The sequence below is a fragment of the Halichoerus grypus genome, chromosome 4 (genome assembly GCF_964656455.1).
Source record: "Halichoerus grypus chromosome 4, mHalGry1.hap1.1, whole genome shotgun sequence".
Taxonomy (NCBI): domain Eukaryota; kingdom Metazoa; phylum Chordata; class Mammalia; order Carnivora; family Phocidae; genus Halichoerus; species Halichoerus grypus.
Window position 1 is genome coordinate 88814017 of NC_135715.1, and position 16806 is coordinate 88830822.

The 16806-nt window shown below is 38.7% G+C and overlaps 1 protein-coding gene across 1 annotated transcript in view; it reads right to left on the minus strand.

Annotated features, from left to right (window-relative positions):
* Positions 1 to 412: 412 nt before the first annotated feature.
* Positions 413 to 16806, minus strand: part of CNTNAP5 (contactin associated protein family member 5) — a 791720-nt gene continuing 775326 nt past the window's right edge. Inside the window, exons 22-24 of the mRNA XM_078070660.1 lie at positions 12044 to 12262; positions 10270 to 10341; positions 413 to 7696 (exon numbers count right to left, since the gene is read on the minus strand). Of these exons, the coding sequence (XP_077926786.1) occupies positions 7503 to 7696; positions 10270 to 10341; positions 12044 to 12262 (485 nt within the window). The 3' untranslated portion in view covers positions 413 to 7502. The remainder of the gene's footprint in view (positions 7697 to 10269; positions 10342 to 12043; positions 12263 to 16806) is intronic.

The window sequence follows — 16806 nt, forward strand, 5'->3', positions numbered from 1 at the left end:
GAAGAAAGGGAAGGCAAGGTGAGATAAGAAATGTGGCTACTGGAAATGGGTCCTGATAAAGGCTTAACAGAGGCCCAGGATTTCATGTGGGCAGCTGAAACCAGGATGACTCCAGAGCCCTGAACATGACTTTTGACCAAGTCAGTGAGCTTGCTCTTGTACACATTTGAGCCAGGCATGCAAGAGAGTATAATTCAGCTGAGTGATGAAACAGCCCATGACACCACTTTCAGGCCTGTTGAAATCAATAAACCCAGGGAGTGGGAGTTTCGTGTTTCTCCAGCAACACCATAGGTCATGTTGTCTGGGACTTAATGGTCTAAAGGATGAGAATGGGAGCTAAGGGATTAATTGTTTGACTCTTCATTAACCCAAGAAAACACAGCAAGACACATTTGGCTTCCACACAAAATCATACAAAATTCTCTCTTTATTAAATATACATTATTTACAGTTTAAGTCTTTCTTCTGTACAACAGTAACCATAGAAAACAAAGAAATCTAAGGCTAACTTTTATTTTTCCCCATACAGTGTATTAAGACATGTTATGTGGTCTACAAAACTGACTTGGAATGAGGCAACATCACTGGGGATTCTGTCTTAAGAACAAAAAAGGTCCAAAGGAAAAGCTAGACTCTGGCAGATCTACAAAAGGAGGTGACCTGTTTTGTGCTTTTGCCATAACAAAAATTCTGACATATAGTTTTCGGGGGGAGAGGTTATTTTGCATTTTATTGTTTATTTGTTAAAAATAATCTGCCCGCTCCTTCTAATTCCTCAAAAAAGAGGGCCACTCCATGCCAGAGAGAGACTGGTCTTCCATCTGAAATGGGCATGGTAATGCTCTGTCATAGTCCATGGGCCAAATCTGACCTATTGTCTGTTTTTTTAAATAAAGTTTTATTGGAACACAGCCATGCCTCTTTGTCCATGTATGGCCCACTTCCTGCTACAAGAGCAGAAGTAAGTATTTGCAACCAAGACTATCTGGTTTGCAAAGACTAAAGTATAGAACATCCAGGCTTTTAACAGAAAATGTTTGCTGACTCCTTACCTATTAAATCCTGGAGGCAGACTCTTGGTTCCCCCTTAGCCTGCGCTTGTATTCCCAATGACAACCTGCACCCTTTTTGCCTCTTCCAGTTGACTGAGGGAAGTGACAGCCTAAGACAGCACAGGGTATCAGGAGGCCTGTAAACTACCAGCTTCAGAAGGAGAAAAGTCTTGGTGTTGGACCTCACTAATTGGAAAGTCCCTATTACACTATAACTATCCTGCTTTAAAGCAAGGTTTGATATTTTTTGCATGAGTATTTAAGGCAGGGCAAGGTTATACAAGTTGACACTGCCATTCAAATAGAAGAGACTAGTTAATATTTCATGTAAAACCTTCAGGGTGGGGTTGACTATAATGGAAAAATATGACTAGGCAGATGCCTGTTAATATTATCCCTTAACGTTTCACTGAAAGTTTCTACTTATGGGCCTTCCAATGAGTCTGCAGGGAAATACAATGCTCCTCTTGCATGCCCAGAACCTTGTTCATATCCTCTGAGGCTACTGCTGGCATCTGAGGCATGAAAGAACATGATGCAAATGAAAATACCAGGATTTAATTACTGAAACAATTAGATTCACCTTTGGTCATGGTCTAGTACTACTCTCCCAATTTTATCCTGGTATTTTGAAAAATGTTCCCTGTGTCACTGGGAATGATTGAGAAAGCCAGTGTTCCCAAATAGTGTTAGATGGTGGGTCCCTGACAGTATTCACTGTTAGGGATGGAGAGTATCATATCTTTTTATAATGTGTCATGCCTATGGCAGGACCAATGAAGGGGAAAGAAGGACCACTAGACTGATTTCAGGACCTCAAGCCTTCCACACATGGGAGTTTTGATTCGAGATAGTGGATCTAAAGAGTTTTTTGACATTTTCTTTTCCTTAAAATTGTTTCTGGGTATTCAACCTGGGCAGTAGATCATTGTGGTGATAGCAACTAAAGCATCCTGAGAAAATCTTGATGAAATAAAAATAGTGAAAAAGAAAAAGATGTGGTTGGAGTAGGGCTGGGAAGGGTCAATAAAATGTCATGCAAAGGTAGGTAATGAAATCTTCATGCATACCCCATGATATTGCCTCTTTCCCTAATGTGTAAGACAATGATCCAAATGTATTGAAGGGACTCCTGAATAAGGAGCCAAGAAAATGGGAAGAGCTGCTGCCACTGATCCATGGTGGGAGCAATGACCCTCCACACCTGAGGCAGTCACTGATTGTTGCCACAGATTCCCTCTTCCTCCTCAACATGTTCTCGGCAGGTGTGGTCAAAACACCAACACCAGCTTTTGCCTTCATCCTTGTTCATGTCTGTTCAGCCACTTTGTAGTCTATAAACATTACAAAAGACAGACAACTAGCTTACAAAGTACAATATTTCACTAAAAAAAAAATGTGCTTTTCTGTTCTTCCTCAGAGTACCTTAGTGCAAAATAAGAGAAAAATCACTCAAACATAGCAAGAGTTCAATATTAAAACCTTATATGAAGGTTTCAAATAACTGCCAAGTCAAAAGGAAATTTGTCTATCCCTACTAAACAGATATGTATATAAGATGTCCTGGAGAAAGCTTGACTGACAGCCCTATTTTACAAAGTCTTTGTGTGTCTGTTTACACTGTTTTTCCCTTTAAGGGGTTCAACTATTCAGGATTTGTGGGAGCAGAGATGAAAACTGGGGACACCCAAATCTACAAACTAGATGTTCACCAAGTAAGGGGATGGGTGAGGGGAAGGGAGGACAGGTTGAGAAAGAACCGAGAACAGTATGTGAAAGAAATTCAATTACACTATGTGTCATTTAAAGAAAATGTTTTCAAACTGCATGAGAGACATGAAATAGCACTCAGTTATCCTCCATGTATTCTGAAAGTTTGGAGTTTGCTTACACCTTCTTCCATTAACCACTTTTACATCTGCAGGAACAAGGAAACCTCTTTATTTACTACGTCCACTTGTGACCTGTAGGATAAATGAAGCCTAAGTATGTCAAAACCTTTAGGTTAAAAAAAAATGAGTAGCAGAGCTACACATTGTCTCAAATTCCCCTTGGCAGGCTGGTGTTACAATGTGGATTTGATGGATTGCAGCTATGGGGGAATTCAAAGGAAGCCAGGGCGTTTGTGGACAAACTGTCAAGACTTTTTATAAGAAAGATTTCAACAGCCTGATTTCTATTTCCCTGAATATCTTAGAGAAGACACTCTATTTTTAGCCTCCCAGTGTGGTTCCTCTAAGCGAATGAGCTTCCTGCAGAGAAGAGACAGGTGTGACTTTCAGGACTGGCAAAACTCACCCAAGGCACGGAGGTGAGACCTCACTTAGATGGACAACAACTTTTAGTCAGTTATTTACTCGAAGATACTTCATCTAGTTTTCAGAGATCCTTCTAAATAGAGTCAAATGGTTTGTGGGGACAAAGAAGGGTTTTAGGAGGGGTGGAAGGACGGCAGAAATCTTAAGGGACATTCGGAAGAGCAAATGAGATGCAAGAGGTCATAAACACATGGCTTTGAAAGAACAGAACAAAGAGGAGGTAGGGAGTGGAAGTAGAGATTGCTGTCCCTACCCCATGGAGAGTCCCCAAGCCATCACTGTCAGGACTGACTGATGGGAAGGAGGGTTTTCAGAATCCCCCAACCTGAAATGAAGAAAGAATGGAGAGAATTGGGCTTCTTCCAAGGTACTTTACAGACAAGGATCATCTTTTCTTGCTGTTCCTAAAGAGTTAATCCATCTCCCTCTACAGAAAAAAAAATCTGATAGATAGATATTTGCTTTGAGGAAGAGAAACAAAGCAGTTTATTGAAGGTGGAATATACAAGAAAAAGTTATGAATATTTTCCATAAATTTATCTGTTTAAGTCTCTAGCTAAGGCTTTGCAAAAATGATTGTGCAGGACCTTTGCTCTACATTTTATAGCACTTTTTGTGTACCCCTATTACAATAATATATACCTGCCCTGATAGACTTTAAGCTCCTCCAAGGGCAAGAACAAGGTATAATTTATATTTGTATAGCCCATGTCTAGTGCAACCCTTGGCGTACTGAGCATCAGTAAATACTTCATGATGAATTAAGAAAGGGAACAATCTATTTCTTTTGTTCCAATCCTGCTCCTGCTACCTTGTGGTGGGCATGGGGCTAATAGAGGGTGGAAGTCAGGTTAGTATAATCTCTGTTATTACTAAAGAACATAGAAACTTTTTAAAAAAATCAGTCCCATATGAATAAATAAACTAAAATCTCCCATATGAAGTTGAGAGTGAATAGAAGAGGCTAAGCTATCCATAAATATATATCTAGAGAAGTGACAAATGTCTAATTCTCTAGATGAATTCTCATAGAGACCATGGCAGTCGAACCTATATGCACAATGAGTGATGCAGTGGGTGTTAAATATATTTTAGGGTAAGCAAATGTACTGTTGTTCACATAAAAAGAAAGGCTTGTTTGGTGGGAATTGTATCGATAAAATATCCCCCTTAGGATGTGAAATTGCACAGTGCTTTTGGTTTTGCTGTAAAGTGACCACACTCCATAAAATCTATTTGTAATCAGCAGTTACCAATGACTGAGGGTTACAGTGGAGGACTATGGTGGTCCAGCTGGCAGAGCATATCAGGCACCTTGACTACTCTTCCCAGTGGTTAAGGAGGGGTCAGAATGTTTTCAACGACTATTTGTTTTAGATTATAATCGCTCAAAGATCCAAACACTCACACAATTGAACAATTGCACAAAACTACATGGATTTGGTACCACTGAGGAAAGACAGGCAGAGTTAGCACTTATTTTCGAGTGAAAATTGTGTTTTGCTTTGGAGGGAGCAGCTTGCTTGTTTCCATATACATCTAGTGAAAGTTAGTGTTCTGGGGTTATGAAATAATCCAACCCTGTAAATGTAATTCTGCTTTAGCCCTGAGACTCTACTTGTAAGAGTGATGTGCTGATTGCACTGTCTTGGCATTGGTTTCTGGGTTTGTGATGTCATTGTGTGTATGTATACATCGTTTACATACGCGGGGAGGCGAGCTGGTGGATTCTGCAGTGCAGATGTGGCAAGGATAGAGCTTCACAGAGTCTTCACCCTACAGAACTACCTATGAGCATATAGAAGTAGATGGGGAAAGCAAATACTCTGAGTTGGCCTTTGCTAGCTCTCTATTTCTTCTGTCAGCACTATGTCAGCAAAATATAGTCCTCACTTTTCAGAGGCTTGAATAATGAGGGGTTCCAGTTTATTACTCACACCTTCCTTTGCCTTTCCAATTCATTACTGGAGATGCTTCAGGCTAAAATCACTGCACTTCATGGTGATTTTTTTATTTCAGGGGACAAAGGACTCTGTACCCAAGCAAAAGCCTGATTTATACAGCCTTTTTATGGAAATAGAAAATTCAAAAGTGAAAATTGGAAATAGGGGTGGATAGGGCAGGATAAAACAATATTTAAAGATCATTCCTCTTATTAGTGGATCATTCATCTTATTAAAAAAGCTGGAAGGGAAAAAAAAAAAAAAGATGCCCATGTTGGAATCACTTTAAATAAATTTACTAGAAAAATGATATAATGAAGTGATTAAGAATCCACAGAAAGTTTTAAGAAGAGAATATATACTTAAAACAACATCTTAAAGTTGAGAAATATGATTACAAGCCGAATCCTTACCCATGTGCTCAGACACTGAAAGAAAAGCCTGAAATGGATTTGAAATGAGATGGAGCTAATGAGTTCCTCATTGGGAGCCTCGCCACACAGGGGAGTGTTAAATAATCAGAGGCGATAGACACTCTAAGGACAAGATGGAATGTCTGCTAACTGTCAAGACTGGCAAACTGCGATGTGGTAATTGTTTCCCAAACCGAATCTGTCTTGTAAAGAGAATCGGCAAGTACTTTCCACATCTGTGGATCATTATATTGGCATTCCCAGCATTCTGGAGGATTGATACTATTTTCCCCTTCTCTTTTTCTTCAAGATGGCCCAGAGGCAAAAAGTTAGACCTATTGCCATAGCAAAAAATCATCAGGATTCTTACCACCACCTCGTGGATGAGTTCGAGATGCCTTCTTGAAGGAATGACTGTGTTTCTTTGAAGCTTAGTTATCAAGAGGGGCAAAGACCCTGAAACTTACTATCATCTTATCTTGGAGTCTATGCCTACAAAAAGATGTGTGTGGGGGCCATTATATACATAGGGTGTAGATGACTTGAAAATGTGATGTACTGTAGAACCTATGGTCTCCTCTGAAACTAAGCAGTGAGGGTTCGCTAGACAAACCACAATGCCCCATCAATCAGTGTACCCAGAATCTCACAGAGAATGGCTCCATGGACAGAGGAGGGTCATTGTGTCTGCCTTAAAACATGAAATCTGCATTCACTTCATTCACAAGATCTTTGGTGAATGGATGGAAGGAAAGAATCCTGCTTGGTATTTCTCTTCTTTCATGCAGTTCTTTAAAATTATTATTTTGTTTTTGTTTTTGTTTGTTTTTAAAGCTCAGTTAAGATGGTTTAAGCTCTTTCATGGAACTAGGTACTATTTTAGACTTTTATTAGAATTTCCTTGTGCTGCAGTATATATATACCTCAGTATAATAATCCCAGGAATAACCTAGCTAACATTTCTTAAAAAATTGGAAGAGGCATTTTTGAAGTTATAGAACATCTACTTCCTAGCAGCTTTCTTTTTTACCTCCTAGTTTCAAGCTACTATTTTCCATGCTTCCCCTAGGTTTATGCTATTGTGTGCTGTTCTAAAGTGTCAGCCCCAGGAGAGAGTGGTAAGAAAGGAGCAAAGGAATAGCTCACTACTATCAGGGATCCTATATTTGAAATACTCAGGGGATAAGAGTCAAAGTGAAAAAGGGTGATGAGTTAGGGCAATGGGCGTCCGATGGTAAGGAAAATCAACACAAAACAAACTTCTCTCATTCCTTTGAAAGTGCCACTGAAGCGAACCAGGCCTTTAGCATCTTCTTTCTTTACCCTGAGTTCCCTGGTAGGAATGAACTTGAGATGAAGGAGGATGTCAAGGATGAGTGTCATACGCCTAAATCACAGAGTTCAGGTTCAAAGTAAGCCCGATGTTTAATGCAAGACAGAATGGCTGTGGAACTAAAAAGTGCATCTTACTTAGAAACTGGAAACACAGAACTAAATATGCACATGTGCACACATGTGTCTCTTCTTTGTCTAGAGGAGTAAAGTCAGTCTCTTAAGTGATCATTATCACCACAATAAGTTTGTCAGAAAGGAAGGCAGTGGCCATAGCTGCCTGGTCTTCTGGGCTGGATCAAGGGGATAGATGCTGTGGTTGATACAGGTATGTGCCAAAAATAATTGGCAAACAGATAGGAAAAGGAGAATGACCAAGATTAAAAGATAGGAGAAAAATTTAACAACCCAAAAGAGAATATTAGGTGACCCTGCAGTTTCTCAGATGAAATATTCCCGTTTACACTCGCTCACTGTGTTTTGCAAGTCAATGTCATTTCTAAAGGAACTGTCCAAATTTTCTGGGTATTCCTTCTTCATCTGGTTAGTGCGGTGTGACTGCTTATGCTGGTAAAGGAACCGGGTCATGATGCCGATGATAGAGAAGATGATGAATATCACCACCGCTATTACTCCTGTCGATAAAGAGGAAAGAAAGAGAGAAGGAAATCATCAAAGATCATACACTCATAAGAGATGATTCAGTCTAGACAGGGAAGGCCACTGGGAGAAAGAAACAAAACAAAACAAAACAAACAGCAACAAACTCTGCTTCATGCCCAGAACTGAAGACCAGCTGAAATGTGTTCAGTCTTCAGTTACTAAAAAACCTCCTCTTTCAGACTGGGCAGGAAGAAAACCAGTCTAAATTGGAGAATGCTATCATACGAATATGGACTCAGACTGGCAAAGGATTTCTTAGTTATTTCTTCAAGACTTGATTTAAAGAATGTGACAGAATCATTTAATTAGCACATTTGTCATGTTCAATCATTTGTCATTTCTTGCAACTATTTCAGAACTACTTTAGCACCCTAGAAAACCATAGTGAAGTATCCCAGACCTCAATACATGCTCTCCTGATGTAAATTCGTTTAGGGTATGTGTTCGCTTTGCTAAACATGTTTTGTTAATAATGAAATGTTTGCCAAACATGTAGGGCATTCCTACACTGCTGTGCACTCTGCTAGGGATGGGACAGTTCAGAAACGGTATGCTTCTGTCGTTCAGAGATTCAGAGTCAACTGAAATAGCAGACTTCTTCCAGTTAGGTCAGATTTCTTCCTGCTTTGACTGCATGTGATGTTTTACTGCAGCTACTCGGCAAGTTGCCCTCACTGACTCGAATGAAGGTTTTGTCCCTACCTTTGCCAGGAAGCCTCTAGGGATGCAAAGAGCAAAGTCAGCAAAAAGAGGGTGACAATGTAGAAACTGGTTACTTATAAAGAGAGAATGTTTCTATACACATAGGATTTTCAACATTAAAATATGAGAAGTATTTATGATATTCAAATATAAGTTTATTCCCAAGAAAGCATATATTCTGCTGTTTTTGTTTTTCTTTCTAAGTAGAATGGATAGTGACGAACTGTGTTTCTTTTACAAAGATAGTTTTGGACATCCTGCATTCTTATTTACATAAGCATGGGCATTTGAGAGTTAAATATATTTGCTGCACATTTTCCACTGATTTGTATCAGAACTGGGGCCATGATTAAGACTGTTTACTTTCTTTTCTTTTTCTTTTTAATATTCAGAAACCACTATGCAGCATTTTCCCTGGCTATTTTAGAACAAGGCAGAGTAAAACCACCTAAGTTAACAAACATGAATAAACTGGGTGGTAGTGAGTGACTCCCATGTTTGGCTGCAGCTTTATGAGATAAAATACAGAATCAGTTTCTACTCCTTTAGTACACAAACTGTTCAGAGTTGGAGGAGTTTTCCAGAGGGGTTGGGATGCCTTTCCTGCTCTTAGAGATTCACAGAAGCATGTAACTGGGTGGGAAAATGTCAGCAGTCACAAGTCTTTTCTCCCCTTGACAAATACGAAATTGTAGGAAGAGAAACAGGCACTACATTATTTCCTATATTTTTTGGTGCCAAACAAAAATCAAGTTGGACTCTTTCCCCTGAAGCAGAAATTCCAGTCAGACATTTTAAGAACTTCCTTAAGGAAAGTTCATGGTTTTTGTTCCTCACAACTGCATTGTAATGGTGCACTTCTATGCTACCACAACCATTTGCACTTCCTCCCTCAAAACACCATTCACTAGTTTTGTTGTCGCTGCAGGTTCATTGTGGACAGCCTCCATGGCTTTCACCCATGTATCCCTATACTTAGCACAAGGCCTGACCTATAGCTGAGACTCATTAAATAGAAGTTAAATTAATGGATACTGCTGACTTTTAAAAGAACTCCATCTGGTGTGGATCAGTTAATCTAGCCTGCCAGAGGCAGCGATGGGGGGCACCTGCTAGGGCTATGGTTCTTGGATGGCAATGAATTCAGTCTCTCATGGACATCTTACATTAAACAAGGTTTGGGAATCATTCTGTGTTGCAAGGCCCAGAAGGGAAAAAAACAAGCTACTGGAGGCAGAAGCCAGGCTGAAGGAGGACAAAAAGGGGTGAGTGCGACAGGCAGTGAGAAAATGGAAAGACAGGGGAGGTGAGAGGGAGAGCCGAGCTCACAGCAGAGCAGACAAGATCTGTATCTGTAACCACATGTGCTGCTGGATTCAAAACTCCATTCCTGTGGGCTTCACCCTGCTCATTAGCTCCAACCCAAATCACTTGGTGGAGAAAACTGACAGGACTGGGGCTTCACCCATCTGTCTGCCCCAACATGGCTTCTTCCCATATGTTTTATTGGTGTGCTTTGTTTGTACTTTAGGAAAACTGACAACTGGATGAGATGAACAGGGTGCACACTGCCTGTCGCTAAGTAAGTGTTCCAGCTGTTGACTCAGTAGTCAGCTGTCTGATGGATCGGGGCAGGGTGCATCCATGGAGCTGCAGATGCTGGGGGAGAGGGCACCTTTGATCATACAGCACCCATGACTATTCATGAAAAGGCTCACAGTCTTGCAGATCATTGCGAGGTTCTGGATACTAGATGGCTATAATTAAGGAAGGAATCAAATAAATTTCTCCCAAGAACAGAATCATTTGTCCCCTCTGCTTTCAGCAACAAGGAATGATTTACCTCCAATGACAGCCGAGTCACTTCGAACGGCATTAGTGAGTGGTTCTCGCTCATCCGTCTTCCCAAAGGGATCTGCAAGGAGTAAAAAGACATGGCACTTCACTCCTCACTCTTTGTACAGGAAGGAGGTGTACAATATGGACTTGAGATGACACATCTGTGGGTTAGACCAAGTACTCTCAAACAGTTGAGTTTGCATTTTTTTAGGAACCTGAACAAACATACACACAAAAAGTACACAACTTCCACCTCATAATTCTGTGACTATTAGCTTCTATGTCAGCTGTAAGATAATGGGCTGAAACAGATGATGGTAGAACCCACCCATATCTGCTTCCACCTACAGTTTACCTCTCAGCCTAACCTAGAGGTCCCTCTCTGCTTTGTTGGACCCTCCCTCTTCATGACGATGGCCTCTTACCTAAAGCATGCATATGCTCTCTGCTTCAGAGGTTTCTTTAGCTGCACAAGGATTTGGAGTCCATTGACAGGGAAAGACAAAAGTGCTGGAGGATTAATACCCCCAAGAAACCCTCACTGACAGAGAGAGGGATTTCACTACACGTACATTAACATATATGGTAGAAGATAAAAGAACATCAAGTTTGAAGGCTCGTAGACCTGGATTTGAATCTTGCTCTGCCACAAGTTGGCCTGGTGACATTGAGCTAGATATATTTTTAAATAGCAAATCTGCAAATGTATTAAAAGGGGGTAATAATACCCATACGTATGCATATAGTACACATGGAATTTTTAGGACCTATAGCAACTGCCATCAGTATCCCTGTATCCTCAGGAAACACCTACAACATAAGTATTATTTTTCCCACTTCACAGATAAGGAAATTAGATCCAAGTTATTCAGTAACTTGTCTGGAGTTCTACAATTCATCCATGGCAGAATCAGAGTTCAAATCAAGGCTGGTCAAGTGTCACATTTTGTTTCCTTCTATTACACCTCACTGCTGCCAGGAAAACACCCAGCGTGGTGATGAGTAGGCAGCAGCAAAACTCAGTCCCCCTTCTTTCTTCATGATTAATAACTTACGTGGCAGTTGATTACCACACTTGATTAAGACAAATCCCAGGGACATTTCAAGATACTCATGATGATGGTGATTAAGGAAAGACAGAAAAGGTATTTTAGGGAGTAGTAAAATAAGAGAAGATGTATGGATGATAATGCTGTGGGCTTTCCTATTATTATGGAAGGCTGATTTTAATCACATGAATTATATTAGTTCAACAACCAGCCTGCCTCTCTCTGACCCTAAACTCTTTGATCCTCAGAGTGATAGTCATTATATATATATACGTGTATATATACACGTATATATATAAAAGAGAAATTAACATTCCCTGGTAATGCCTTCTCTAGTTTTGCCCTTACATTCTCCGCCTTCAACACCCATGTAAACCTCACTAGTTTATCATCCCTCTCTTCTTACTGGAAAAGGAAAGAAACCATGTGTATTAATTTTATATAGGCAATATAACAAATTACCACTATATATATATATATATATATATATATATATATATATATATATATATAAAATATGCATTGAGTTCTAACTACTCATCATATTAAAAGCAGGGTTACATTCAATACATATAAAATTCAACCATGAGGAACCAGTCATAATTCTTAACTACCTGTAATCATATAAAGTAAGGACTTAATACTGGCCTTTAACCTAGAAACTTCTTGAAGATATCAGAAGTAGTGCTATCAAAAGAAGGCAATTTCCCTGGGTATTCTCCTGTGTACCTGGTGAAGAGTGCACCGTGGTCACTGCATTCACATCCACATCCATTATGGAGTCACAGCTTGATTCTGTCAGGGTCCCATGGACAGTCACAGGTGCAATGGTGGCATGACGTAGGGCCGCCTTCAGGGGTGCAACCTGGTTATACTGGACTGAAGACAAGCATCCAACAAAACCCAGGGTGTTGGCTTTGGCAACTTCAGATTCCAATCCAAGATGCTCTGCAACATGAAAGACACTCCTGCGTTTTTTGTTTGTTTGTTTTTCAAACTATGGTCTATATCCTCTTTAAATAATGTCTAAAATTAAAGAACTTACCTTATAATTCTTTGAGTAAGGGAATCCATTCCCTGTCTCTCTTTGTTTTCTCTTCCCAAATCTTAACCTCACACTATAAGCATCAATATATCAACCACTTATTATAGAGAACTCTTAGGGCCATCTCTGCTTTGAGATAATATTTCAAATTTCTAAATTCTCATTCATGTATTTTATGAACTGTAACAAAGACTTAATAAATCTGTTCTATACTATAGATGTTTTATAAAATTTATTTCAGTATCCCCATCACTATTTATCTGTGGATGCTGAGGATTAGTTCAAGCACACTACAGTGCTCATTACAATATTGCACTCAAAAATGTCACAAGGGGAAAAAAAAAAAGAAAAGAGGCAAAGAGAACAGAAGTCAAAGTGGCCCTTCCAGAAGTTTCTCACGTTTAGTGTTTTAAGTTGTCTGTATAAACTGACCATCTATTCAAGATTTTTACCTGCTTAGTTCTGTTCATGGTACTGATTGTGGAGCACTGATTTTCTGATAGCAATCTTCCAAAGTATCTTTGAGTCTTTGTAAAAGGTGAAGAGGCAATCATTTCTGATTCTCAGCAAGATCTAATGTCTTATTTTCTTTGAGATTTGTATTAAGATTATTCAGTAGCCCTTTTCTCTCTTTTAGCAAAGATCATTTGAACAAATTGCTAAGACACAATTACATAAAACTGCAATACACATGAATTGCTTCTTTTTTTTCTTATAAGGTGTAAGAGTTTCAACCTACGTAGATGGTTCAAATAGTTATTTTATTATGATAATCTGTTTATTTTCTGGAAAAGGGCAAGGACTTTCCTCTCCACCCAGCAGAGATTATAATTTGTTTCAAATCCATAAATGGTCAAAGTGCCTCCATGTATCTTTAAGCGAGAATTATTTTGGCAGGAATGTAGAAAGAGATGTGATGAGAATATGGAAGAAAAAGAGAAATTAACATCCCCTGGTAATGCCTTCTCTAGTTTTGCCCTTACATTCTCCGCCTTCGACACCCATGTAAACCTCACTAGTTTATCATCTCTCTCTTCTTACTGGAAAAGGAAAGAAACCATGTGTATTAATTTTATGCAGGCAATATAACAAATTACCACAAATGTAAACAATTTAAATTAAACAATGTAACACAACACAAATTTATTGTCTTATAATTCTGTAGAAGCCTGACATGGGTCTCACTGGGCTAAAATCAAGCTGCTGGCAAGGCTGCATTTCTTCTAGAGGTTCTAGGGGATAATCCGTTTCCTTGCCTTTTCTAGCTCCCATGAGCCACCCACATTCCTTGGCTTGTTGCCCCCTCCCCCATCTTCAAAGCCAGTTCTGTTACATGTCTTTGTGTCATTCCTCCACAGTACAGTACTGCTTCTAATTCTCTTCTGTTGCCCCCTTTTTCACTTTAAAGACTCTTGTGAATACAGTGGGCTCAATCAAAGGTTCCAGGATAATCTCCCTATTTTAAAGCTAGCTGATTAGCAACATTAATTTCATTTGCAACCTTACTCCTCTGTGCCACTTAACCTAACATATTCACAGGTTCTGAGGATTAGGACTTGGGTATCTCTGTGGGTCATTATTCTTCCTACCACTGCATGTCTGAAATTCCATGAGAATTTTCCAGGTAATGATGATGAAAATTCAACAGAGATGTAAAGTGACACTTCTTCAAAGGTAAAAGAACATTGGGGTGGGGGAGGAAACTGCTTATTTCCAGATACTCCAATAAATACCCTACAGTAGTGGTACATATTTGTTACTCATTAAAGGATCACACGTATGTTTATTTCTTAATACGGCCTTCAAAAGACTGTCTCATAAGAGACTTTTTGAGCATTGTTATGCAACAGTCTCCCAGGCCAAAAAGCTTTCTTTAATGAGGACTGGGTACTCTTGCCAAATGGCACTAGACCTCACTGTACCCAGCTATAATTCCAAATGCACATTCACTACTGATTGGTAATTCTCAAGGGGTAAAGTTGGAGATCAAAGCATTTAGAAGAAGAGGCAGAAGACAGGAGAAGAAAAGCAAAAACTGGCATGAAGTTTTTGCATTGTAGGATTTCAAAGCAGTGGAAAGTGACATGTCATTGTCACTATTCCTTAAGGGTCTAAGTCAAAAGTGCCAGATCTCATTCCCAAAACGCAGTTAGAAAGAAGCCTATATCAGGGCCAAGGTCCTTGGAGGACATCACTATAGTGACTATTAGGAATACAAGCTCTAGGAACAAGAAAAAGCACATGGATAAATTAGGGAAAACACAGAAAATGACATTCTCTCCTTGAAGAGATATTTTGAATAAAGTCTTATGTCTAGGAAAGTGAATTTATTCTAGATGTATAATAAAGATGGAAACCTGGGGATGTTTCAGAAAAGAAATGAAGACACAAGAATCTCTGATAGGAGAAAGTACTCCCAGTATGAGGCCTGATGTAGTGATTTCTCAGATCTTTACATCTATGGAGAGGCAATAAATAAATAAATAAATAAATAAATAAATAAATAAATAAAATATTAGGATGACTCCAAATTATTTTTCTTTCTTATAACGTTGTTAACTAATATGTGGTAGGGAGTAATCATCTGCTAAAAGAAATTTAAAAGCTGCAAATACTTAATAGTCCCCATCTATTAAGTACCTATTATATAACTATGCAATAATTGTTTTTAAAGTATTATTTCTTTTTCCCTCAAATGCTCTTCCAGATATTTGTTAATATCATCCAAAATTTACAGAGGAAGACATTGACACTCAGAAAAGTTAAAAGATTGAAAAAAGGTGTGGTAAAGTTGAGGCTCAACTAAAGTTGAGGTTATAACTTGAAATGCCAAACTTATTGGTTTGTTTGTTTGTTTGTTTAACTCTGTCTGTTCAATTAACCTCCCTCTGCTGGATACAGCTTGTTTGAATTCCAGCTCTACCACTTTCTGTGGATTATTAAGTAAATTAAACTTTCTGGGATTTAGTTTCTAAAACCAGAAAATGGAGATAGCAATGCTAACTTATGGTTGTTGTCAATTCATTTTTTTTTTCTTTAAGATTTATTTATTTATATTAGAGAGAGAGAGAGCTCAAGTGGGTGGAGAGGCAGAACGAGAGGAAGAGAGAGAGAAGCTGACTCCCCTCTGAGTGCACAGCCTTGTGCTGGGCTTGATTTCATGACCCTGAGATCATGACCTGAGCTGAAACCAAGATTCAGATGCTTAACTGACTGAGCCACCCAGACACCCCTAATTCCTTTTATTTTTAACTGAAACTGAGTTGACATACACTAGTATAGTAGTTTCAGGTATATAACATAGTGAATTGACAATTATATATATACATTACAGAATATTCACCATAAGTGTAGTTATCATATGTCACATGTTAGTACAATATTATTGACTACATTCTCTATGCTGCACTTTTCAGCCCTATGACTTCTTTATTTTATAATTGGAATTTTGTGCCGCTTAACCCCTTTCACCTATTTTACCCATCTCCCCACTTCCCTTTCCTCTGGCAGCCACCAATTTGTTTTCTGTATCTATGGGTCTGATTTAGTTTTATTTCTTTGTTTGTTCATTTGTTTTGTTTTTTAGATTCCACATGTAAATAAAGTCATATGTTATTTGTCTTTCTCTGTCTGACTTATTTCACTTAGCATATGACTCTCTAGATCCATCCACCTTGCTACACATGGCAAGTTCTCATTCTTTTTATGGCTGAGTATTATTCTATTATATATATATATATATGTATACCACATCTTTTTTATCCATTCATCTGTCCATGGATATTTGGGTTGCTTCCATATCTTGGCTATGATAAATGCTGCTGTAAAAAGAAAACAAAAACAAACAAACAAACAAACAAAACTTGACTTGCTACATTAATTTGGAAACACTCATCTCTTCAAAGCGAAGTTACACCCCTCTATTAAAGGAAGTGGATTCTTTTAGTCACAGAATGTACAACACTTCACATGATCTTAACTATTTGACTCTAAGAGTGTAGTTGAGCCAATCCAGGCTAATTTTAGGCAGGAAGTTTATTCTGGATTGGAAAAAAAAGGAGAAAAGATCAGCAATTTGCCAAAATAGACATGACTCTAGGATGTAACATGATGTTTGCTCTATGGCAAAAGCCAATTATGAATTTTGAATCCTAAAGTGTCAAAACACAAGCCATGTAGCCCCATACAACCTGAGCTTATAAGAGTAAAGTGTTGTACCAACATAAAACATAAATAAAGGAAGCTGATATTAATGGAATGTATAAACAGTATATACAAGTAAAGAGTTTTTCCCTCAAGAGTTCATTGTGGCTTTCAGGTAAGAGAGGAGTAGTCTGAAAATGTAACTACCAGGAGTGTTGAAAGGCTAAGAACTGTAGCCCACAGATAAAGCTTTTAATCCTTAAAGGGGAATGTTAAACAGTATTAAAAAAAAAAATACTTGGCA